The 24,977-nt window shown below is 46.9% G+C and overlaps 1 protein-coding gene across 5 annotated transcripts in view; it reads left to right on the forward strand.

The window, feature by feature from the left end:
• Nucleotides 1-1,300: 1,300 nt before the first annotated feature.
• The window catches only part of RNF216 (ring finger protein 216), a 76,919-nt gene continuing 53,242 nt past the window's right edge, over nt 1,301-24,977 (forward strand). Inside the window, exons 1-7 of one of the 5 annotated variants that reach the window (XM_088174282.1) lie at nt 1,301-1,396; nt 2,061-2,172; nt 15,847-15,975; nt 17,105-17,241; nt 18,191-19,042; nt 20,526-20,602; nt 24,107-24,209. In XM_088174282.1, coding sequence (XP_088030408.1) covers nt 15,909-15,975; nt 17,105-17,241; nt 18,191-19,042; nt 20,526-20,602; nt 24,107-24,209 — 1,236 coding nt within the window. In that variant the 5' untranslated portion in view covers nt 1,301-1,396; nt 2,061-2,172; nt 15,847-15,908. Of the gene's footprint in view, nt 1,434-2,060; nt 2,173-8,690; nt 8,850-15,846; nt 15,976-17,104; nt 17,242-18,190; nt 19,043-20,525; nt 20,603-24,106; nt 24,210-24,977 lie in introns of those variants that run through there. The other 4 variants (XM_014870687.2, XM_088174284.1, XM_088174283.1 and 1 more) reach the window with 4 other exon arrangements.

The following is a 24,977-nucleotide window of genomic DNA, read 5'->3' on the forward strand; positions in this document are numbered from 1 at the left end:
CTCTTGGTAGCCACTGTTTTGTTTGTTACAGTATTTATGGGAATCAGAGGAAAAGAGTGGACAAAGTATTGAAATACAACTGACTTAACAGATTTATGTGGACTGCCCAGATGAAAGTCCTCCTCTGCAGGGGAGAACACTTTGTTTCATTAATTCACTTTAATCTTTTTTCCTTCTTCTTATCTCTTTTATCTTTTATCTCTTATATCTTTTCTTCTTATCTCATTATTTGTCCTGATATTTTCCCAAAACCTCAGTTTGGAGAAAGAAATTAAAATCTTCCCCTTAATGAAAGCTGGAGAAAGATTCACTAATGTTGATGAATCCTTGCTTTCCTGTTTGTTTTTTTGTTTGTTTGGTTGGTTTTTTTTTCCTAATTACTGCTGCTTTGCCAGGGGAGAAGGACAGGAGCAAGTCTGAGGATGGTGCTCAGTGTTGGTGTGTGCTACAGCAGTGCCTTCCCTCCCTGATGCTGAAAGCTGGGGTTTCTTCTGGCCATAATTTGGTTTAATAAATAAATAAAAGAGGAGGGAGCAGAAATAAAATGCTCTTTATTCTCTGAGTAATTTCACAATATGACCAAATGACCAGGGAGCTGCTGTTGTCCACTCGTGTCAGGAGGACTGAGCAATTTTATTACCTGGATCAGGAAATCATGTCAGTCCTTCAGTGCTGTGTCAAACACTGCCACTGCTGTTTTCTTTCATAGCTACTTTTTGTGAAGTTTTCCTGATTTCTGCTTTCCTTTTGGTGCTAAGAGAGAGGAGGATCCCTGTAGCCTGCTCCAGTGGGTGGGCTGTGCTGTAGTGGGGCCGCTCCAGGACTTCTCTATGACGCGAACCTCTTGAAAACACAATTAAAACTTTCCCATTTCTCTTAGGAAATCTTGCGGAGCTCAATGGATCGGCTGTCTCCTTTTCTGGCAGCTTGGCTTAAGTCACTTAAATCCCTCAAGTTCAATTTTCGGCTCTTCCTGCAGGACATCCCCCGCTGCAAAGGCGGTGTCCCTGTCACTCTGTTGACCTCCCCGAGCACCCAGAATTGCGGGGGACAGGGTGTGTCCCGCGCAGGGGTCTCGGACCCCCCCACTGCCGAGCACCCCAAAAAGTTCAGTCCCCTCCGGGCCCCGCCCCGCACACACGTGCAGCCCTGACCACGCCTCCTCCCCACGGGAACACCGCCCGCCCGGCAGGGGGCGTGGCGCGGCGCTGGCTCACCGCCCCCTCTCTCTCTATGGTAGGTTCGCCGGGCCGGGCCCGTCCGCGCCGCTCGTGCCCCCGCGCCGCTCTGTCCCTCCCTCGCTGTGTCTCTATGGTGCGGGGCGGCGCGGTCACGTGGCGCGGGCCGGGCGGAAGCGGCGGTTAAATGAAGCGGGGCCGGAGGGGCGGCGGGGCCGGTGAGTGCCGGGGTGATCCCTCCGTCCCGTGGAGCCGGTGAGTGCCGGGACAGCCCTGCGGCCCGACGGACACAGGGGCCGCCCCGGGGCGTCTCTGGGCCTCGCCGGACCCCGCTCCCGGCTGGGGCCTGTCCTCAGGGATGGGTCGTTCACCCCCCTCTCCCCGCGTCCCCTCAGGGCCCGGTGTCCGTTCCTCTTCCCCCGCGTCCCTTCAGGGCCGGTCCTTCCCCTCTCTTCCCCTCAGGGACAGGTCGTTCCCCCTCCAGCGCTTCCCTTCAGGGTCGGGTCCCCCGCGTCGTCGTCTCCGTTCTCCTGTACTCCTCCGCTTTAATTTAGGGCCGAGTCCTTCCTCCTCGCTTTGCCTCAGGATCGGGGACGCCCCCTCCCCCTCCAGCTCCCCTTAGGACTGGGTCCTTTCTTTTCGCCCTCTATCTCCTCAGGGCCAGTCCCTTCTCCCCCTTCCCGGGGGTTCCTTCACCTCCGTGCACCGCCTCTGTGTCCCCCCGCAGGCCCGAGGGACACGCGGGGGCAGGCGCTGCTCTCCGGGGGCTCCTCACGGCTGTCCCGGGTAGCCCGGGCCGGGTGTTTGTGGTCGGGGATAACCTGGCGCCGGAGCTCGTGGGAGAGGAGGGTAAAAGATTGTTCTCTTCTGACCCCTGTTCAGTGTGGGAGCACTCGGTGCCGTTGGGACATCTCGACATTTCAGGCATCTGCTGTGGGAGCCGCTGCAGGCAAGAAACCCTAAACACAGCTGTCCTCGGAGCTGAGGGATCAGTGTAAGAGATACTCCTCTTCTTTCCCTTCTCTATTGATCCGAGTGCCGGCCTGGCATGGTAGACAGAGCACAGCCTGGAAGTGTTAATGTACACTGCGTTTATGTAATGAGTTTTTCTGCCGCTGGAGCTGACTTTGTTCCCCCAGGTGGCTGGAGGCAGGTGGGGATCCCACCGAAGTCTTCTGAGGCCGAAGAGCTGTGGGGAACTCCAGTGTGTGAAGAGAGGAGTGTGAGCTCACCCGGGGCAGTGCTTTGGGGCGGGCAAAATGTAGATTGGCTTAAAGAGTCATCTCGTGTGTCCCCGGCTTGACAGCTGTGCTGGCTGGAGCCCTGAGTGGATCACGGCTGCTTTCACCTGTGGGCCCAGCCCAGGGGGTTTTTCCTTTCATCTCACCTGTGCGTGATCACCTGGAGTGTTGTCTTTGAGTGTCCTTCAATACCTTACTTTAGAATCTTACTGACAGATGCTTAGAATAGTTTTCATCCAAATAAGTTCAGTCATTGATGTTTCTCTTCAGATTCTTATGGTTTGGTTACTGTCCTGAGACCTCTGATGCTTTGAAAGAGAAAAGCTGATGTTGCTGCTGTGCACTTTCATTTCCATAGTCCAGGCATGATGCTGAGGGACTGAAGCTTGATGTCCATGTGCTTTTCAGAGCATTCCCTCTTGTGTTTCTTTCCCTATGGAGCAGCAGGCTCTTGCTTTGCTTCAGGCAGCAGTTCTAGAGGGAATCTCTGTGCTTTGGTGGCTGAGAGGCAGAGCCAGTCCTGGTCCTAAGACCTATGGGCAGATGTCTGTTTCTCTGTTCTGTCTCTGTGGAGGTTGATTCCTCTTTCTTAACAATCTCTGCTCTCCCACCTGATGCACTTTGGAGCTGTTGCAGGTTTCCAATGGTAGCAGTGAAGGGAAAGGCAAGTGTCCCCCATCAGGCATTTAGACTGGCCTATGCGTGCTCAGCTAGGGTGGCCTCTCTTGCTTTCAGAGGATGGCATGAGGGCTTTTCCTCCAGCAAGCTGTTTGGAAAGTGAGGCAGGAAATCTGAGACCCATTATTCTGCAGAGCCAAATCTCGAGCAGGTTCTGGTACATCCCTGAACAGGTGCAGGGTCATAGGAATGTGTAGCTCAAACTGTGTGGTAGAACCCATTTCATTTGGGACTAGTAGGATTCCAGGGACAGCTTTTAATTCCAAAACTGTGGGATATACAGCTTTAATATGTGCTTTTAATTTCTAAGATGAATGCTGTGCAAAAAATTCCACTGCCTTACATCAGGCCTTCTGCAATTGTAAACACGTTAATAGATTTCATGTGCTGGGTGTCTTTGTGGTGTGACTGGATGTTAATAAACAATCATCTTGACAGGAGTTTGTGCCTGGAACAGCAAGACTTGGGAAGGAACTGAGACAGATTTCCTGAAGATCTGTAGACATTCAGCCTGCTTAGAGGTGCTGATGGTGGTAACAGGCTTTCTTCCATCTCTTTTTCTTGCTTCCTAGGATGTTTTCCTTCTGGTTGGCCTGGCTGCAGGCAGTCAGGGTATGAACAGCAGTTCCTAGAAGAACACTTGGAGCAGGTGTTAGTGGTGATAAGGTACAGTCTGGATTCCAGCTGGGTGCTGGCAGCCTGTTCCTGGGCTGGAGTTCAGGAGCTGCCTCGGAAGTCCAAATTCCGGGGTAGACCAGTGCTTTGTCTGCCTGAGAATGCAGTGGGCGTTCCTGCCTCTGGCGAGACTTGTGTCCAATTTCAAAGGACAAATCACTGAAAAGTCCGGTGGCAAGAATAGGTGGGGCAAACACGCAGTTCTGGCGCAGCTGGAGAGAGACGGGAAGCATTCCCGGGGCCAGGAGCTGAGTAGCACAAACACAAGTGCAAGAGACGTGGAGCCCTTCGGGTGTTGTTTAGTGCCTGTTGGAAGAAGCTCCCATTCATTAATTTGGAATGGGTGTCTTATTTTTGTTTATATCTTTCTAAAGCCATTGTGAGTGGTTTACTGTGTCTGAGCACCGGCGGTGCTGGGTGTTGGGGCTTGCCACTGGCTGCATTCTTTCTGGGACAGTCAGAACTGCACCACTAATTCCTCTCATTGGAACTTTGAGGTTGGTTTTTTTTGGGTTTTTTTTTGCAGATGGATTAGATCTGGGGATATTTTAAGACTCCCTTTAAATTACTGAATTTGGATATTATTGTAACTACTTAAAGATGAGGCATTGATAGCCTCCAAAGCCTGTGTGTGCACTGAAGTGATGGTGGAGTTTCAAGCTGCTTCATGTAACTGGGATTACTCTCAGTAGGATCTATCCCAGTGGGGTAGGTGCCTTTTTAAATACAGCAGAAGGTGTGAAACACACAGCTGCCTGGGGACAGCAACTGTCTCCCAGTAGCAGCCCAGGAGAAAAGGTCATTTGTGTACAGGCTGGGAGTTCCTCTGTTTGAAATGGAGCTGAATAACGGGCTGCTCAACAATACTCCAGAGTAGTTTTGTTTTTAAGCAGGTTACTGGAAGTGGGAAATCGGGGAGGGATAGGCAGAGCAAACGGAAAAAGAGGTGGGGGGAAAAACCACTTAGTGTCCTGGTGGCTTGAATAAGTTATCCTTGCCAAAGATGAGAGATAATAAGGAGTGTCTCACTGAGCTGGGATAATCTCATTCTCAGCAGCCTTCATGTCACTTTTATAGAATTTCAGGTTTATTTTGGACTATCTCGGGAGTGATGTTTTTCCTCTGGGTTGGTGCTTAAGGGCTTGCAGGTTTTAAATTTGTAACGATCCTTGAGAAAGCTTAATTCATGGGAATAATATCATGGGAAATGAGATTTCTTCTGAATGACACCTCTCTCCTAATTACCAACCCTGCTGTGGTTCCCTCCCTGTGTTCATGAGGGGAACTGTCAGTGCCTGATTAAGTGGAAAAAGCATTGGGCTTTAGGGAAAGATTTCACTGCGGGACAGCTGCTACCCCGAGTCACGGTGTCACCTCGCAGTGTTCCTGACCCAGGTCAGCGGGAATTTAAATTAAATGTGTGCCTTCTTCTCTGGCTTTAGGGAGCCCCACTCCTGTGCTGATGCTGGTGGTGCCCAGCTGCTCTCAGGGTGAGTTTTGGAGGCTGTGGTTGCCCCTTGTAAAGAGAAGCCAAGTTGATGAGCTGAAATAAAACTGGGAGTGTTTGTGGGTGTCAGGGTGACCTGAAATATTTTCAGTCCTCGGAGGCCAAGCGTGGTGTTGCTCACCCTCAGCCTGCTGTCCCCTGCAGGGAGGCCAAGCTCCTGTTGGCATCATTCAGAGAAACATTTGGATGGGATCTGTTCAGGCATCACGTGATGCTGCTCTGCAGTATGAGGTGGTTGGGGTCTGCCCTAGCTGGAATCTCTGTTTGGGTGAATATAAGAATGAAAAATGGCCTCAGGTAATACGTTTTATCCCAAGCACTCCTTGCACACGGCTCCTGTACTGTTTTATCCAGACTGACGTGTTCTTACCAAGCTGTGGGCACTGGTCCCATTATTCCTTGCAGGAAAGCAGGCAGGGTTTGGCTTTTTGCAGCCCTTGCAAAACCAGAGTGAGGAACAGATTTACACTTCTTCCAAATCCCATCCCAAGGACGTGATGCATTTCTGTGTGATGGAGGGGGAAGAAAAACCTCTCCCTGATGCTTCTTGCAGATGATTTTTGCTTGAAGGCCAGTCTTGGAAGGAGCAGTGGCCCATGTACCCCTGGCTAGTACAAGCTCTATTGGGCAAACACATTTCAGGGGGTTGGCAGAGGGAAGGGACAGCAGTGCTGACAGCTCCCTGCAGCACAGCCACGATGCTGCTGAGGACTTTCCTCCTCTCCCTGCTCTGCTGTCATGTGCTGAAATGCAATTTGAGGGAGATGACAGCAGTAGCATAATGGAGAGGCAGGAAAAGCAGCTCTTTTTTTCTTTCAGGAAACCAGCAGGGTAGGGCTTTTAATGCCTCCCGTGCTGCTGGGATTTCCAGCTACGGATGAGCAAGACCTGGGAGCAGTAGCTTGGCTAATGTAAATAGTTCTCTGTAGATTGTTAAAGCAGAATCCTTTTGTAGTGGAGCAGGCTTCATTGTGTATCAACTGGGAGGTGCCCTTGGATCTGCCAGGACTAGCACAGCCCAGCTCCCAATGGCTGGAGCACACGGTGTCTGGAGAGTGCTCAGCTCAGTGTTTGTGTTTATTTAGCAGTTTGTGGCTGCTTTTACCGACCCACCAGCCCAGGTGGTTAAATAAACTGTCTGATATTGCAACACCCAGGAAGAGAATTTCTGTTCCACTGTGAGGACTCACCCGGTGTTGGACATGAGTGTGTTGACCAAGGGTGGGCACAGGATTCACTGCCTGAAACAGTCTGTGCTTAGCAACTGCTCTGAGTGCAGCCTGTGTAACCTCCTGGCTGTGGCCTGTGGTGGTTTTTGTAGTCCTGTGTCTGTGAAATGTTTGTTTGCCTTGGGATTGGTGGGTACTGTACGGTTTTGTTAATCTTCATGACTATGGATGTGGAGAATTAATGTGCAGCTCTTCTTTACATAATTCATTCATTTGTGAACTTCAGTAGTCTCAGAAGGGATTCATGCTGGATGTGGAGCATCTCTAAATCCAGCCACCATCTAATGTCACTGTTTTCTGTTCTGATATAGTGGTACTTACCTCAAATGCAGCCTCTTTGCTTTTCTGCTATTTTAACATGCTCAAACTCCACAGTGGCCACTGCCACGTGACATGGATGAACTCAGGCTGGACAACTGTCATGAGCCTGGAAGGCTGCCCTGGGTTTTCACTGCTGAGAGTTTGCTGGGCTGGACTTGGCCACAAGGCTACACGTGGCTGTAAACAAAACTAAACCCAGTTTTCCAAAGGCTGTTGCTGGCTGTCTGGAAAATCTTGGAAAATGTCAAGTGGTCATCTGTGGTGCTGGAGCAGTAAGGAGGTAGATGCAGTTCTTCTGTGGCAGTGCTCCTCCTGCAGCAGTTGTTGGGTGCAAGAGGCAGCTTATTTTTTACTCTTTCCAGCAGAAATTGGTGTAGAACATGGATTTGTTGCTCAGGTGTTGGCACCTGTCTTACAAGGTTTCTGTCAGTATTTTACTCTCAGTTGTTAAGGCCATTTAAGACTTATCACTGTTAGCTTGGCCTGTTGGCCCAGTCTGGCTCTAAACTGGCTCTTGTATATATTTAAGTCCTTAATTGATTGTGTAAAAGCACCTTTCAAAGTGCCTGACCTTGCAGTAGGAGCACGTGTAGTTTGAGTGCTAGGGATAGACTCTGGCTGTATCAGCTTAAACTGCAGTTTAAGATCTTCCCCCTTCTTGCAGTTTATTTTTCCACCTTAATTCGGTTCTCCCAATTGTACCACGCTGGATATGTGGAGGGTATCTGATCTGAATCCTACAAAAACATTTTCCAGGGCATTTCCTTTCAGAGCTCTAAGAAATGCTGGAGGAGCTCAGTGTGAGAGGAGGAAACAAGCTGTGGCATGGGACCATGACTATCCTTAACAGGTATTGAAGTGAAACCCTTCTGAGCATGAAGCCACAGCTTCTGACCACTGACCGTTGGAATTGTGGCAAGTGCAGATGCTTAATGTGGCCCTAAAAAAAGGCATGGCTGTTGTAACCAGGAGATGTGACCTGTGGAGTCATTCTTTTTGGAAGTCCCTCACTCTGGGATGTTTGACACCTGGAAGGGTTGGTGACAGGCTTTTAAGTCTGTAGTTCTGACAATCTGCACAGCACTCTCAGAGACCTTCTCTTTGCCAAGGTGGGCTGCGGCAGTAAGTCAAATTTTTTCCCTGTGTGCACCTCAAGGTCAAGTCTCAGCTTTTGTGTTGTCAGCAGCTTTGTGAATGAGGTGAGGTGTGCTCTGCTTGAAAGCAAAGTTTTTTTGTGATAAGTTCAGGTCACATTTAAAATAAAATACAAAAATATTCCCTTTCCTTCCACATTTTTTTTCCTGGTGGTGTATTATGCTTGTTAATTTTTTCTGGAGTGCAGCTTAGGTGGTTTCCTGAGTCTGTGTGATGGGCAGCTGCTCAACATCCAGGATGCCATCAGAGCCTATCAGTTCCTTCAAGTCCTCTGGCTGTCACTGGAACTAAACTTGACTCTGCTTTCTGGCCCTCTTGGTTTTGGTCTACTTATCCCTCACTGCTGCTTTTCACAGCAGTTTGCTGCTTGTGTGCAGCCTGGTTCTCCCTGCTCTCAGTGTCCCTGCACACAGGGCTGTGAGCTGAGCAGGCTGCTGGTTGCTCATCAGTGTGAATGTCAGTGCCACTGCCTGTCCCAGCAGCCTTAAATCCCTTATTTCTGTTTCCTCTCCAGTGAAAACAGTGCTGAGATGGGAACCTGAATGCTCCTGAAGACATTCATCCAACTTGTTAAATAACTACTTAAAAGATTGCACTTGGATTTCTTTGTTCTGTTAAGCTCTTTAAAGTGGCATTCAGGATCCCTTAAAAAAGAAAAGAAAAAAGTAGGAAAACTACTGAGGATTTGGAGAGGAAATGCTCTTTCCGTTTTCCTGGAGAGATCTATGAAACAGAAGTAACAGAGGAGCACTCTGCTATATATCCTGGGGCTCACAGGGCATTTCTCCTGCTCTTTTCCATGTGGCTGCTGGGTTTATGGAGAAGAGAAGGCAGCTGCAATCAATGCTGTGTGGAGCTATGGCAGGTATGTGCAGCACCTGGGGGTTTGTGGAGTCCAAACCCACTTTTAGAGTCTTTAAACCCACTGGTGTCTGAATCTTGGAGCTGATCAAAGCAGCCCCTGGCCCTTCCCTGGAAGGGAAAGGGCATATGAGTTCAGAGAAAAGAAACTGGAAGTAAAACTCACTCTGGAAGCAGCAGAGCTGAAAATCACGTGGTTTCACATGTTCTTCCCTTCATCCCCACCCTCATAGTACAAAATCAGAATAAATCAGTTCTTCTAAATGATGGCTTGGGAGATAGGCTGGCTTTGTATGTAGGTCTGTAGCCAGGTGCTGAGCTGCTGGTATCTGAACTGTTGTATAAACATGAAATGCCAACCTGACACCTGTGTTTGTGATGTGGGAGGGAGCTTTTGGATTTAGGGGATTCTACTGGATGATCTTGCACATGCCAGAAGTCTGTGGTAGGCAGAGTGCTTCCCTTTTAGAGGAACTACCTCCAGGGCCACCTCTTACTTCCTCAAAACCTTGACTTTTCACTTCACTCTTAAAAGGAGCTGCACAAGGTAATGGTATTAGCTCTCCTTTCCAACTAGAATTTGTAGATTTAACTTTTATTCCAGGACTCAATTGGATGGCAGGAGGGGGAATGGCAAATCCCAAGGTTTCCACCTCTTGTGCAGAGAGTGTTTTTTTTTGCAGGCATCAAAACGAGGATCTTATGCTGGTCAGGGAGATGGGATGATTTGGAGCCCTGTTATTTGGCAGAGGGACTAATGGGGGTCATGGGAAGACACTGAAATGTCCAGAAGTTGACCTTGATGCCAATTACTGGGAATAGCTCAAAGGAATGGGAAACTTTCATTTGAGTTGCCCAGTTTTAGAAAATGAATGCAGCTGTTTTAAAACAGTCTTACGTTTTAGAGAGTAGCTCACAGAGCAGATATTTTGCTTGGGAAATACAAATATTTGGCAGGTTTAGGAAGGAAGACTGGTGCCAATGTATGTGGGAGCTGTTAGGTGAATTAGGTAAAACTGGGCACCTTTCTTTCCTCTTGTACTTTGTGTTTCAGATAAAAATAGTGATTGGATACCTCAAACAATTATATTTAATAATTATTATACTGTGACCTTGATGAAATGAACTGCAAGTAAGGTTGATGAGAAGTCTTGTGATGTACAGACAGCCAAGATGTTTCCTGTAAGCCCTGAGCGGGCTTAGAAAATGGGGAAAAATCTAGTTGGGGATTTGAAGCCAAGTAATCTCTAAATATCTGCTCTTGATTGCTCCTGAGTAAGCAATTTTCATTAGTCTGGAGCAGTGACAGGGAGATGTAGCCTGTCCTGTGTTAATCTGTAGCCTCCCTTTTTGGAGCATCTCCTGATGTGCTCTTGTCACACTCGTGACTCTGCAGTTACCAGTGGGAGGAAAGGGCGTCAGTCCCTTCAGGGCTTTTCTCCTTGGGTAAGAGAGGGTGAGGAGCTTTAGGGAAGCAACTGGAAGCTGTGATTGCTGCCAGATTCATTCCTCCTTTCCATCTTCATTCAGGACCTGCCCTGGAGCTGCTTGACCCAGTTGCAGGGTGGTGTGGTTTTAGAAATAGTGGCTGCTCTGCTGGGATACTTTCTGAAATGTGTGTTGGGTGTCTTGTCTGACAGGTGAAAATTCAGGTTGGATTTACTTGCCACAAAACACTTCTTGTATTGTCTTATGTTTTGGTGTGGTGAAACCAGTTCTGTGGCTTTCTGCCCTAGAAATTGTTACCTGGCTCTTTATTGTTTGTTTCAGTTTCTGTTCCTTGATTTGTCTCACATCTCAGGAATCCTGTCTTCCCCTTCTCAGAGAGTGTATGTGTTTAAAATCCTGTGGTAAACCAAGCTAGCTGCTAATGTGGGAAACACTTTGGGAATAATTTATAGCTCAGCAGCCAGTTCTGTTATTAAATGATCTTCAGGTTTGTTGTTTCTCTTCAGCACATGCTATGGGTCCAAAATTGGCAGGGCTCTTGTCCTAAGTCTGCCCCTGAGAGGAGCTTTTGGCCAATACCTGTAGCAGATTGTGCTGCTGGCAACCAGGTGGTCTTTGCTGTGAGCCACTGCCCACACACTCCTGCCTTCAGAGGCCAGGGTAAGGCTTTAGGGCTGGAATCAATGCTTTTTCCAGTTTTCCCAGGCTTGGAACTGAGCAAACCTGGCCGGAGCCCTGCTGCAGCCCCACGTGTTGACCTCTGGCTCTGTCCCTTTGCAGGGTGTGAGGCAGTGGCAGTAACTGCCTTGTGCATAGCAAATAGGATTTGTTTGTGCCCAGCAGTTCTTGTTGGGCTTATGATCAGGAGATTTCTAATTTTCAGTTGGGATGATGCTGCTTAACACGATCAGCCACTATTAAACTCACCCTGCTTTTGCTCAGTGCCTGTTACAAGAAGCAGCCCCCAGCAAATGGTGAACCCTTTGAAATGTTTCAGTGAAATGCTTGACAGTAAGTCAGGCTCGTATATATTTCCCTTCTGTTGTGCTTTTTTTATTTTTTTAAGGACTGAATTTTTAGCTTTTCATTTTGGTGGCTGTCACAAGCCCTGCATTATTTAAGTAGCTTGTTTTAGCAGCTTGAAATGAGCCAGAAATTCACCTTGCTCGCAGGCTACCAGCAGGCACGTTTGCTGCCCGCAGGCACAAAGTAGGAGTTGATGCTCTTCTGTCAGTGTAGGTGAGCAACAGTGGTGTTCTGTGTGGGGGAGAGGCTAGAACACAGTGATTTGATGTTGCTGACATCCTTTCAAGTTGCTCTTTTTTTTTTTTTTTTTTTTTTTCCCTCCCCCCTGTTCATTTGGGATCTCAGTTCTTACCTCCCCTGCTTTCTGTCTAGTCCTGTTGCCTTGAGCTGGAGCCAGACAAGAGCACTTTGAGTTTGGTCCCATCTTGGGTATGTGGGAGTTCAAGATTTCAAATGCTGTAAGTAGGGGGGAAAATACATTACACTGTGGTGAGAAGGGGGAGTCTCCCCTTGACTGTCAGTTTGAATTCCAGCACCATCTGAAGAAGCTCATCACAGCACAAATGTGGGGTGGAGGGAGCAGATTTGAGTTCTGCTCCAGTTACTGCAGTCCAGAAACGCCTTCATAAACCAGGAGATTAAATATATGCCCAGCACCGATGGTGGCTATTTTTAGGTTAAGCTAAAAATATGTCATGTAGTGTTTAAAAGGATTTTGAATGGGTTTTGGAAATTCTTGTGTAAGCATTCTCTGTGCTCCTGAGACCTGCCTCACCTCGTAGCAGCTGATCCCTTGCCTCACAGTAGTGGTTGGAAGCAGTGGTTTTGTGGATGATATTTTTGCATGTCTGAGGAGCTTGTCTGGGAAGTCACTGTGACCTGAGCTGTCAGTCTGAGGCCTTGTCAGTTCAGAGAACTGTTAGCCCCAAGTCCCTGGTGGGCTCTAGTTTTCCTGGTAGCTGTTCTATTAATGCATTCTTCTCTCAATTCACTGCAGGAAAAACCATAACGGGGAGGATTTTATTGTCTGCACGGTGAAACAACTTGGGTGTGCAGTGTCAGAGGGTGGTGAGGCACTGAACAGGCTCTCCAAGGAATGGGCACAGCCCCAAGGCTCCCAGAGCTCCAGGAGTGTTTGGTCACTGCTCTCGGGCATGGGTTGGGATTGTTGGGATGTCCTGTGCAGGGCCAGGAGTTGGATTCTGATCCTCGTGGGTCCCTTCCAACTCAAGATATTCTGTGACTGAGTTATGAGTACATGGAGTAGCACAGAGGTGAAACTGGGTGGGACCAAGCCTTCAGTGTGGTGGGTCCTCACTGCACAAGTGAGATGTCTTAGAAGTCATGGTAAGAATTTTGTGTTACTTAGATACTGCTGGAGGGATTCAAGTCCAAAATCCAGCTTGATGTGCTGTGGTGCAGGTGGGAACCTTTTCAGAAAAGAAGAAAAGCTTGCAAAGTGTTTATCTGACTGCTTTGCTGTTAAAGCAGCTCTAGTTTCCTGTTCTTGACTGTATTACAGAAAAGCTGATGGGCATGTTGGAGCCTGCTTATAGGTAGCCTTATTCTTTGCCTATAAATAGGCACTGAAATCACTGAGGTGGTGTGGAATAGCTTCTATCCATCTGTCTTCCTTGCTTTTTTATTATTGTTTATGTAGGGCAAGACCCCAGGGTGGCTTTGATCTTGTTACTTCACATTCTTGGCGGCCTGGTGCTATAAACATGAATAAACTTCTTATTCATGCCACTAGATGGAACTGGCCCATGCTTATGGATATTTGTTTAAACTTCAGCTCTGTATTGAGTATTGACAAAATGAATTGCTAGCTCTTGGTGGAAGCTTGGCTTTTACCCTCAAAGCAGGGCTTTATTAAGCTACTTGGGGTTTTATTCAATCTATTTTGAAGTAGGAAGAATTGCCAGTTCTTTCCGGCCTTGGCTTTTTTTGTTGTTGCCTTGACTGTGTATTTGAGTTAATGCTATTTATTATATTCCTGCTTTTAAACCACTGAGTCTTTTGATGATGTGTGCACACTTTCTTGTATGGAAGTGCAGATAGTTTTTTATCCTAAATTTAATTTCAGATTATTCCCTGTCCCTCTTTCTCTCTGCTGAAGTTCCTCTCTACAGGAACCAGAGTGGCCTGTAGAAAATATAACCTTAGTCTTCTGGTTTATCCATCATTCTTGGATCTGAGCAGCTGGGGTTTAGCCAGCACTGGACAAAGTACTATTTGAACTATTTGGGAGGACTTTTTTTTTTTGTGGCTGTGCTGAGCATTTGCAGTGTCACCCCACCATGAAGTAGTGAGCCCTGCTAATGCACCATGAGTCCCTGGAGGGGAGAAATGTCCAACCACTCAGCTTTGCTTGGAGCAGATCTGAGCAGACACCTGTCCAGCCCCTGTCTGCACCAGTTGATGCTGCAAGGGCTGATGTGTGGCTTTCCCAAATGTCCTTGTTCCTCCCCAGCCAGTCTGAGTGAACCTTTGCTGTGTTTGCTTGGCAACCTTGGCCACACTGAGCCTATCCCTGCTTCTGTTTCTCCACCTTTTAAATGGCAAGAAGTGAATTGATTCTATTTGCTAAAGGAGTCAGACAGCTAAGGATGGCAAAGTGCTCTGCAGGGCTAGGTGATTGCTCTTCACAAGTACCAGGGAGAATACAGCTGTAATAATGTGGATGTGACCTTTCTAAAAGGCCAGGATTTGCACCAAATGCACTTACAGTGACCCAGCTCCTGAGCTGCAACTCCAGCACCTGCCTGTGATGGTGGAACAGCCCTTTCATGCCATTCTGGCAAGTATTTATTTCTCCTTATAAGGCAGAAGATGAAGACTCTAAAGGAAACACCCCCAAAATCTTGTTTTTCAGGTGTTTTCAAACACCAGTATGCTCATGATAATCTCAGAGCTGCTTACTGGAATTAGGATGTGCTGCTGAGGTATCAGGGCTCAAATACAGGGGTAGTTGCATATTTGTGGTAATGTTGGTTAGAAGAGGCCTCTTGCTGTTCCCTCATCCAATTTCCCACTCAAAATTGGACCGTGACCAGATGAGGGATCAGGTGAATGTGGCTGTTTGTAAGCAAGCCTTGAAATTTTTATGCTGGAGGTTCCCTCTCAAGAAGGTTCCCTCAGGCACTAAGTCCATGCTGCTGGGCTTTTCTGAGTGCTAAATTATACATTTAAATTTTTATTATTGTCTCTTGTGCATCTGAATTCATTTCTTCATTTTACTGTCCTAGCTGCAAATCCTGTTCCCTGCAGAGGAAGTTAAGTAGAATTACTGAAGGGGAATTTATACTGCTCTTGTGTACTAGCAAACAGGATTTTATAGCAGACCCACCATTTTCTTCCAGCTTATATGTCAGGAAATATTTAATAGTACAGATTCCTCTGTGCTGCAATAAGGAATTGAATATTTTCCAATAAAAAAAAACTCTTTTCTCCTTCCAGTGATCAAACTGTGCCTGGAGTTCCTGTATGTGTTCAGCCTTTCTGTGATAGTGAGAATGGAGAGCTATAAGCTGACAGAGCATAAAATGGAAACCTCCTGTTTAGTTTGCAGTGATTCCTCTGGCCCCCTAATCCTGTTTGGGAGCCTCTGGCCAGTTCATTGTGCCTCTCTGAGAACAGGTGGGGATTGCAAAGTTTAGTTCCAAAAAGCCCCGTCCCGTGAAGGAACCTGATTCCTGTCATGCTCTCCTTTTGGTGTGAGAGCAGATGGTGTTTCCTGGAATTTGTACCAAATCCTTGCTGTAAATCAAGGAAATCTCTTCTTTAAAAGAGCAGATGGTGATAAGGAAGTGTTCTCTGGAATGTTCCTGTGCTGGTTCACAGTGCAGGCACAAACCACACATTGACACTGCTCTGCCTGGGGTGCAGCTTCCTTCTGACACACCAATAATGTGGGGGCTGTGGAAGTGAGCTTGGAGCATCTCTGGTGGCTCTGAAGTTGTGCCTCAGCTTGGCAGCACTCAGGGAATTCAGGCTGGGATGGTGGTGTCCCTGTTGGCTGTTCCCCTCGGGGCTGTGTGTGACTTCCCTGGCCTTTAAGTGTGACAGGGATGGTTGTAGTGACGTTGTATGGGGGATGTGGGGATGCCCTGGGACAGCTCAGGCAAGGGGATTTTGCCCCTCTCACCAGCTGATGGTGGCAGAAGCACCACTGTGTGGGCTGGTGCAATGGATTTTGGTTGGAAACAAGAGAAAATCCACATATTGGGAGGGTTTGAGTCCTGTTTGGTAGAACTGCATCTCTCCTCCTTTTCTGTAATTGCATAGCTCCTCTAGAGAGGCTTCTCAGGCCTAATTGCACTCTGCAGTCGACTGTCTTAACTGTTGGAACACAAGATAACAAACATATCTCATTTCAGGTCCTGGGATGGGGGTACAGAAAAATACTCATGTAGAGACACTGCTAGGAGAGCCAGGAAAACCCCCAGCAGCTAAATCTTGGAAAAAACCCCTTAAGGTGAATCTGAGTTTGGCTGACTCTCTTGTGGTTTTATTTTACCTTCCAGTTCCTCATGTGAGCCTGACTGCCATGTTGGGGCATTGACACTCTGGGGTGCAGCTGTTTAAAATGGCAGAGAGAGGTGGGAATGAAGAAGTGATTAACTTGAACAGCTTCGGCAATCACAGAGGGAAAGGTGAGTACTGATGTGTGCCTGTTTCCAAAACACTCTTGTGAAATTCCTGCTGAGCAGCAGGATTCACAGACACTGAACTTCCAGGGAACTGCTGGAGGTCTGTTCTGTCATATCACACACTTCTCTGTTACACTGACTTAGCCACCTACAGAAACTCTTTCATGTTATGCAGGCATGCAAAATATTTGGCTCTTGTCTTTCTCATGTTGTACTGCCTGAAGGGAGATTGCTGACTCCTTGGGAACACTGTGTAGAGGTGTTTCAGCAGATCCAAGGAGGATTCATCCTTCTGAGAACCCCATAGGAGACAGGCTGACCCTAAATTCATGCCCTCATAGGGCTGTATGCATTGGCACCCATTCCCTCAAGAGTGGAATTCAAAATGAGGCTTTCTCTGTATGCCTGAAAGGTGATAAATGAACACTCATGCTAAAAAATAAGCCAAACCATGTCAGATTTTAGGGAAAGCATAGTTGTATGTTCTCTGTTCAGTACAGAAACCCTCTATTTCTGCCTTGAATCTCTCTCGTGTTCCAGTAGCTGTGTTGAGTAGCATCTATATTCCATTCTTGACAAACCTTGAGGCACAAGGCTGTCATCTAATAGCAGGATATCTTCTGTACCCACAGCCACAGGCCTTATCTCAGCCCTGCAGAAGGTACTCCTGCAAAGTCTCACTCTTTCAGAGGAGGCTAAATTGCACAAAGACCCTTATCTCTCTGCTAGAATGCACTGCACTTTAACAAAGAAAATGCAATGTCCCTGAGATACTGAAAGTTCAAGATTTCTCTGCAGAAGTATTCCCTACATATCTTGTTTGTAATAACTTTTGCAGCAACTTGACTTGTGCTGGAGTTTGGGGTAGGAGGTTCTTGGTGAGTGTCAGTGGCTGTCCCTGCAGTGCTGTTGTGATGAGCTGAAGCTGTGCAGGTGTTTTGCTGGAGGCTGAGGGATGCAGGAGTGGCTGTTACAATGCCTTGCAGAGGAATTGGTGACCTCTGAATACTTCTTCCTGCGGTGCAAATGGGAAAATTGCTTTCTCAGATGTTTCAGGGCTACAGGTGCCCTGTAATTCCAGTTATTTACCTTGAGCCAACAGCTAACTTTAACTTTACTTACTGTTCTGCAGACTGGATAAACCACAGAGATGAAAGTCTTATCACGATATCAGATTCCTCAGATGAAGAATTGCCTTTGTTGCTGGAAATGCCAGAAAAGCAGCAGACTGAGGAAGATGATGATGATGATATAGTCATCTTAGCAGAGGTAATATTTCATTGCTGTAGCTGCTGTGCTGTATTCATGGCCTGTATTGTGCAAATACCTGATGCATTTCTCTGAGTCCTGCCTGGTTATAGCAATCTGCTTAGGATGTCAGAAATAACAGTGAAATGATGGCATTTTGCCAGTTTAATTTAGTCATATTTTGGGCACAGGAGGAGAGAACCAGACTGTGGAACTGCATTGTGTAGTTTAAGTTCTACTTCATGATGGTTGTAGCTCCCATAAAGTTGTCTGTATGAACCCAGCAAGGTGGAATGCTTTGCAAGTGGACTTGATCTTCCATTGAAGGTGTTTTCAAACCATGCCTTGTTTATCTATGTACTTTGTATGCTTTATATTCCTCTATGCTATTTGCATTCATGTTGGGCTGTTTCAGGCACCATTTCATATCTATCTTATATTAAGAATATATTCCACTTTCCTGTTAAATTAACCAGAAGCTCTGAGAAAATGGGTTGCAAAGCTAACCTTTCTGCTTCTTAGTTGAAAACAGCAGCAGAGAACACTCAGGCTCTGTTGGCATACAGCAGTCTGTCTGCTAGAGGCAAGAACAAGGCCAGAGATTAATGTTTGGAGCTTTGGTTCCTGCCTGTTTAAATAAATTGGTGAGAACATAAATATGTCATCAGTTAGTTCTTCCCTCTCAGACTGTTTTACTGGAAGGGAAGTGGGTACTGAGGTGAGCTTAGGCAATTATTCCATTTTGAAAGTCCTGTGCATCCCCAGTTGTGCCAAAGGTTCTCGTAGCACCTAGGGACAGGCTGATGAGACAGATATGTGGGTTGCAGTTCTGTGCTTTATTAAGCATCTTGCTGAACAGACTGTTTATCAGTTTCCCATCAGAAGTTTTCTTAGATGCAGAAGTATCTGGAGCAAGGATTCTGACATGCAGACAAGAATTCCCACTTTCTCTTGTTGGTGTCCTTTTCAGACCCCAAAGCATCAGCAGCGTCCCAATGTCATCAGACCTGCTGCTCCATGGCAGGGTGCAGACACTGTGGGAGAAGGAGGATCTAGAAGTGCTGTGGGGCCTTTGAGCACAGACCTGCAGGAAGAGAAGCATTCAGCTGTGCTCTGTCAGGGAAATGGGAGTAACCTCATGGTGGAGAGCAGTGCTGGACCAAGCAGGGATGAGAGTGTGGACATTGCACTGCAGCAGCCTGGACCATCTGAGCTGAATGGCCCCAGCTCTGAACTCACAGGTAACCAGGAGCCTGGCCCAAGTTTGCTGCCACTGATCAAGAGGAGTCCACAGCCTGCTGATAACACAGAAACCATTAGTCTGGAGAATGCAGACCTTCCACAACAGGAGGAAAGGATGGAAGCTCGGGAACGGCAAGGAAAGAGCTTGGAGCCAGAGCAGAAACTTGAAGGAATAGCTGCTAAAACTACCACAGAGCAGGGGAAGATTCAGGAGAACAGGCAGCTGGAACCCTGGCACTTCCCACCGCCAGAGGATGAGCCACGGGCTGTAGTGAATGGTTTTGCTCCTCAGCAAGGGCAGCCAGAGGCAGACCCGGGATCTTTGAGGGCGTATGGAGAGAAGGCTCCTGGACCAGCCTTCCCCCGGCCAGAGCCACAGCAGGACGGGATTCCAGGCCCTGCCTCCCCGCAGCCGGCGCATCCCCCCGAGGAATCGGTTCAGCCGGCAGGGAGGGACAACGAGCAGCCAGGGCCCGCCTTCCCCGCACAGGGCTCGCACGAACTTGGCTCGGGGGATGTGCCAGAGCAGGGAGCTGCTGGGCAGGAGCAGGACCTCACTGCGCTGCTCATCAGAGAGACAGTAAGTATTCCCAGGGCTCCTCTGCCTCCTGTGTGCATGATGTTTTCAGACAGGTTTTTCAAGGTGTGTAGCGTCTCACATGCTCGGAACACACAGCTGCAAAAAATGGTCTTTGCTTTGGCTGAGACTCAGCTGTGCACCAGGTGAGGAGCATGTCATGAACTGTCTTGGAAAATTTTCATTTAACGTGAAATAATCTGTCTGTTCACTGGAAGGCCCTCTTGGATCTGCTGGTGTGGTTTTGTCTGGTTGATTCCTAACCCAACACTGGTTTAGGATTAGATATAAAGCTAGGTGAGCAAATCTGGGATACTAAACAATGGCAGAGGGATACAGGATGCAGTAGAAAAGTTTTAGAGATACATGGCCGAGAGTCAGGACAGCTTTCAGCTGCCTCTCCTGCAGGAGTTTGGCCCATGCCCATGCAAATGTTACCGTGGTGGCCAGAGGTAAGAGTTGCCCTTGCAGGGAGGATTTCCACACAGCAGCACCACCAAGGAGTAGCTGGATAAGCACCGTGAGGACTTGTGTATGTAAACTCCACATGCTCCATGTGTGAAGCTTAGCATGAGGGACAACAACCACCAAGGACACTCCTTATCCTTTGGTACATTCAGCAGTTTAGCCAGCATGGTGGGTATATGATAAACAAAGCCAAATAAAAATGTGGTGATTCATGTGTGTAATGTTTGCACACCCCTCCCCTTGATTGCTAGGGAGGAAGGCTCTCTCTTAATGGCTTATTGAGTTTTTTTTCCTTGCAAACAGACATATTCTTACGTGTCTGTATTTTCCACTCCAATCCCATATCTAATTCTACTTGGGAAAACTGGAGTTGAGAAAAATATTTTAAGTAGCAGTCAAAAAAAATTCAGTTCTTTTCAAGTGAGACCTGGTTGATCAGTGCCTTTGAGATGGGTAAGAGGCTCTTGCATTGTCAGGGTTACTTGACAACCCTGACCAGTCCAGTCTTGTAAAGCAAAATGCCACATGGTTGCAATACCTGTACAGAAACCCCAAAGAGAGCAGCGAACACTGGGAGAGCCTTCACAGAAATGCCACTAAAGGTTTGTTGTCTGTTCTGCTCTCACTGCTCGTGTGTCTGGGTTCATTGGGAGGGTGTACACGTTGTTGCTTTATTTCCTTTTGCTTTGGAATGTTGTATTTCAGCACATAATCTGGAGCTCCTCAATGCTCATGCTGAAGGTAAATATTCCCTTTCCTTGCGTTGTAGTTCATTCCTACTGAGCCTGAAGCTCTCATTAGGCCATTGGCTTTTCACATCCCTGCCCTCACTGTTCATTGATAAAGAGCTGTTAGCAGCCATCCTGTGGAGCAAGGCTGGATGGCTATATATGATCTCTTGACCATGTTGCCCTGAGTCTCAGGGTTGTTGGTTAATTACATGTAAATCCCTGTCCTAGGTGCTACGTCTGTTATTATTCTCTAATACCTACATAACCTTTAGCTTTTCCTACTATAGGAAGCAAGATTCCCAGATGTGAAGAAGGAATATATAGAAGAATTAATCATCCTCAAGAACTGCTATGACTTAAATGTGTAAGTGTAACAACCACTGTGTGTCATACAACTGCAGCACTTTCCCATGTCCCCACCTGCCAGGGATGCTGCTTTAGAGCACATCCAGGCTGGGGCTTCAGCACTGCTTTGATAGTGCCAAAGAGCACAGATTCTTTTTTTTTGTACTTCTAATAGAGCTGGTTTTAAGTCCTTTCTAGTTCTGTTGTGCTGTAGCTTCTCTGCTTTTAAGATCATTTACTTATTTAAAGATACTACATATAATTTTGTCTTGCCTATTACTAGGGCTCTTAAAAAGGGTGAGTGTCAGGATCAAGGTATTAAGGTGACTGCTATAAAACATAGTATGGAGAAGGGTTGGTGAGTTTTTAGTTGGAGGAAATTGTTCCCTCCTTCATTTCACTTGTTTTTGCACTTTCCCAGGTAAAGCTGACCCTGGCTTGGAGTCCATTATTTAGTGTCATGGTGTTGGCTTTTATCCTGTTTACTTGCTCAAGTAGCAGTGGTGCTGTTTGAATTATCTCATCACTTTTTAGGGGCAGAATAGAGCAAACACATTTAAGGGCTGGTAGGATTGGTTCTAGAGATCTGATGAGGGACTGATTTTGGTCAAACTGAGCAGAAACATGAGCAAGAAAATGTGGAATAAAAGGAGAGGAAAACGAATGCGAGGACTTGCTTTCCAAGTTGCATTAACAGCTCAGGAATGTCTTTATGTTCATCATGCTGGAGATTTCTGGGAGTCAGTCATGTCAGAATCAAAAGTTTTTTGGAAAAAGTGATTAACCTTGGTGCTGAGTTGCATCATCTCCCTGCCCTTGTGGGTAGAGCTGAGGAGAGAAGGATTGTGTGTGCTGGCACCAGCAGCACCGAGGGGACATGGTTTGAAGTAAATCGTTTGTGACTGGTGTCTGATGCTTGGTGGCCTCTCTTTGTCTCTCTGCAACTGTCTGTTATCTCCAGCATGTCCAAACTGGTTGCTGTGTGATCCAAGAATGAGGAATAGGTGTTGGTTTCCAGAGTATTCATTTGTATAAATCAAATGCCCTTTCCAGCTAACTAAGACACTAATTAAGCAGCATTTAAGTGCGTGAGGCTTAGAGTTAGTCATTGGGCCACAAATAAATTAACTGGTGAGAAACTAAGGATGATCCATCCATTGGGCATAGATTTCCTATTCTGCATTGCCTGAGCTGTGGAGCTGTGTGTCCCAAGCAGGGCTTCTTGGTTAGGAGGTCAGCAGACTAGAACTTTTCTGGTCTTTCAGAAGTACTTTCCCTGCAGTGGTGGAGCAGCTTTGGGGTGCCCACACAATGGACTGGGTGCACCTCAGGGTGGATGGTTGTGGTGGGAATACAGAAGACAAGCAGAGCCATTCCTTGGGGCACTCGGGCTCTTGAAGTTGTGCATCTGGCTACAGGACCCTTCCAGATTGTGTGAAAAAACTCAGGTTTGTGTCCTGGGGGGGGATTTAGCGAAGCCTGATGGAATTAAATCCCACTATTGGCTTCTGTCGGTCTTAATGTGCTCCTTCCCTTTTTGCTCCCGAAATCTCTTCTCTCCCATTGTGTGCCACAGAGCCAGTGAGATGAAAAGGTGCTTCCAGGCTTCCCTGTAGGCCAGCTACAGTGTCTGCTCAGCGGTGCATTACCCACTTACTGGATGATAAAGATTTCTTCTCCATATTTTTATTCCTTTAACCAAACCATCTTTTGAGTTGTCACTGCAGCTTTTGTTTGAGAACAAATGGGTCAAAGCACTGGTCAGCCTCGCTGGCAGGGTCTTTTTGATCTCCATGGTGTGTCAAGCTGAATCAGGCTTGAAATATAATAACCAAGGGTGAGTGGTTTTGGGCAGGGGTGAGGCTTTTAACCAGCTCTGTGTCCTGTGGTGCAGATATTAATGAACAGTGCCGTGAGTGTGGGTGTGCTGAGCGCCAGGACCCACTTAACTAATTGTCACACCCTGGAGGTCAACGTCCCCCAAAATCCTCAGCGTTGAAACGGCAACATGCAGGATAGTTCAAATGTACCCTGGCCGTTCCCCAGCTGAAACCCTCTCCTTAGAGCCACGATCTGAGCTCCTTGAAGTTTCTGTTTTGTTGGATTAAAACAGTTATCTTTTACCAAAGGGATGGCAGGAGGTGGGAGCTGGAAGCCATTAAATGCTCAGTGCCAAGATATTTGTTGTTTTCCCCTGAAATGATCTTCTTAAAACTTTCAACTGATGTGAAAGATAAGATGTGGGAGCCCCTCTTAGCAGGGTATCATCTATTCAGCTTTTGTGTGCAGGAGCATTCACAGTCAGTCAAAAGCTTCTGGCTCAATATGTCAATACCTGATTAAACAAAAAGAAATGCCCCTGCTTTGAATGTGAAAGCAGAGCTAAAGTAATCGTGCCTTGATAGTGGGTTAATGCTTCAAGCCAGTTCAGATTTCTTAATTAGGGACTGATTTCTGACATCAGGAATGTAAATTAGCTGCAATTATGTCTTTGCTGCAGCCTAGCACCTTCTCATTCCAATAGTTTTACAAATGTTAATTGCTTGTCCTGGCTCTTTTCAGAAGGATCTTATTCTGCAGCTGGGGAAACTGAGGAACAGGTTGTGTTACTTGCCCCAGCCAGCACAGCTGCTCGGTGAGGATTGAGAAAAAGCTGTGGGAGCCTGATTCAGGCTGCCCTTTCAGAAGGGTTTCCGGAGTGTTTGTGCCTCTCCACCAGTGGGGCATTTGAAAACCCCTTGCTGAGCCTTTTCTAGGCTAAAATACTCAGTTAAACTACATTTACCTGACAGTTACAATTGTTTGTGGTAGGACGTCAGATATGCTGCATTTACAGGCTGTTAGGCAAATTTTCAGCAATTTTAGTGGTTATTTTCTAAGTGCTGTTCTCACCAGACCAGTTTCTAGTGGAATTTGGGTAATGCTAGTGTGATTGCAAGCTTTGTTATAATGAAACCTGTAATCAGAGTTTGTATTCCACGGAGACACACATCTTAAACGTGATTTTTGTCTCTTCTTTAATCGTGGAATCACAGAATAATTTGGTTTGGAAAAGGCGTTAAAAATCTAGTTCCAGCCTCTCTGCCGTGGTCAGGGACACCTTCCACTAAACCAGGTTGCTCTGGCTGCTCTAATGTGAAGGTAGACTGAGAATCGAGGCTTTGATTCAAGTTTGAATCTGTTATAGTTTGAGGAAGACGTGACCCTTTCATGGGTTTTGTAGGAATTTCTGTGCTGGTTTTTTCCATGGATGACTAGTAGCTCATCCATACAAGCTTCATGTATGTAAACCTAATTGTTGAAAGACAAACCTATGTGCTTTTCCTTCTGCAGCCACACAGCTGATTATTTTTCATTTAATTCTCAGTCATTTACTTGCAGTTTGCTCTAGTCCAGGACCACCCTTGGTCCTTACAGGGCAGGCTTTGACTGTGACCTCGTAATTATAAGATACTAAAAATTGAACAAATGAGGAATGAACCTGACCTCCCCAACCCCGAAGTAACTATATTTATTTTTGCAGACTTTGTAACTTTCTTCTGGAAAATCCAGATTACCCAAAGAAGGAAGGCAGAGTGGTTTTAAACCCCAGCAGCAGCCTGCTCGCCAGCCAAGATGAGACAAAGGCAAGTGAGAGTATCCACATCTCCTGCTGCCTCTGGGCAGTCTGTTCAGCCTGAGTGGACCTTGGCATGTCTGCTTTGATTAGTGTGTGTTTGCAGAGTGCTTGACTGAGCCTGCCTTTCACAGGAGGCCTCTGGGTATGTGTAAGGCTGTGTTAAATAGCAATAATTAGTTGCTTGCAAGATGACTTCCAAGCCTTTCCTGTTTGGCTGTGCCAGAGCTGCACAGTGTCTGCTCCTTTGCCTCCAGCGAGGCCCTCTGCCCTGCCTGCCTGTCACTGCCCCATCTCAAGTGTTCATTTTGATAACTGAGACAAGAATTCCACAATCATTCTGTCACTTGAAGTAGCCTTGGCCCTCGGGCCTCTCTTGTGAGGCCTTTAGGCATTGCCTTGCAGCCTCCTAACTGCAAATCTCCCTGCAGATGCTTGATTTTGTTTTAAAACAACATCCATTAAAAAAAAATCTCTGAGCTGCTTTGAGGATATTGAAATAGCTTTGTGGCCTGAGAGAGGTGTTGAATACCTTTTTCTACCCTTGGAAGCATTTCTCTACCTGAGCTAATGAAGTTGTTCACTCTTCATAGTAACCTAAATATTTCTTCTCCTTGCTGTCTCAGGCAGCCACACACCACGGTTTTAAACTACATTTTACCTTGTGCAGGTCACCTGCAGAGGGGCCTAGGCCAGTAGGCTTTGCACCCACACTGTGCTAAGGTGCTCAGAGTTGAGTGCCACATACTCTGAATTTTGGGTGGTCTTGCAGAATGTC

This window comes from Sturnus vulgaris, chromosome 16 (assembly GCF_052056855.1).
Source record: "Sturnus vulgaris isolate bStuVul1 chromosome 16, bStuVul1.hap1, whole genome shotgun sequence".
Lineage (NCBI taxonomy): Eukaryota > Metazoa > Chordata > Aves > Passeriformes > Sturnidae > Sturnus > Sturnus vulgaris.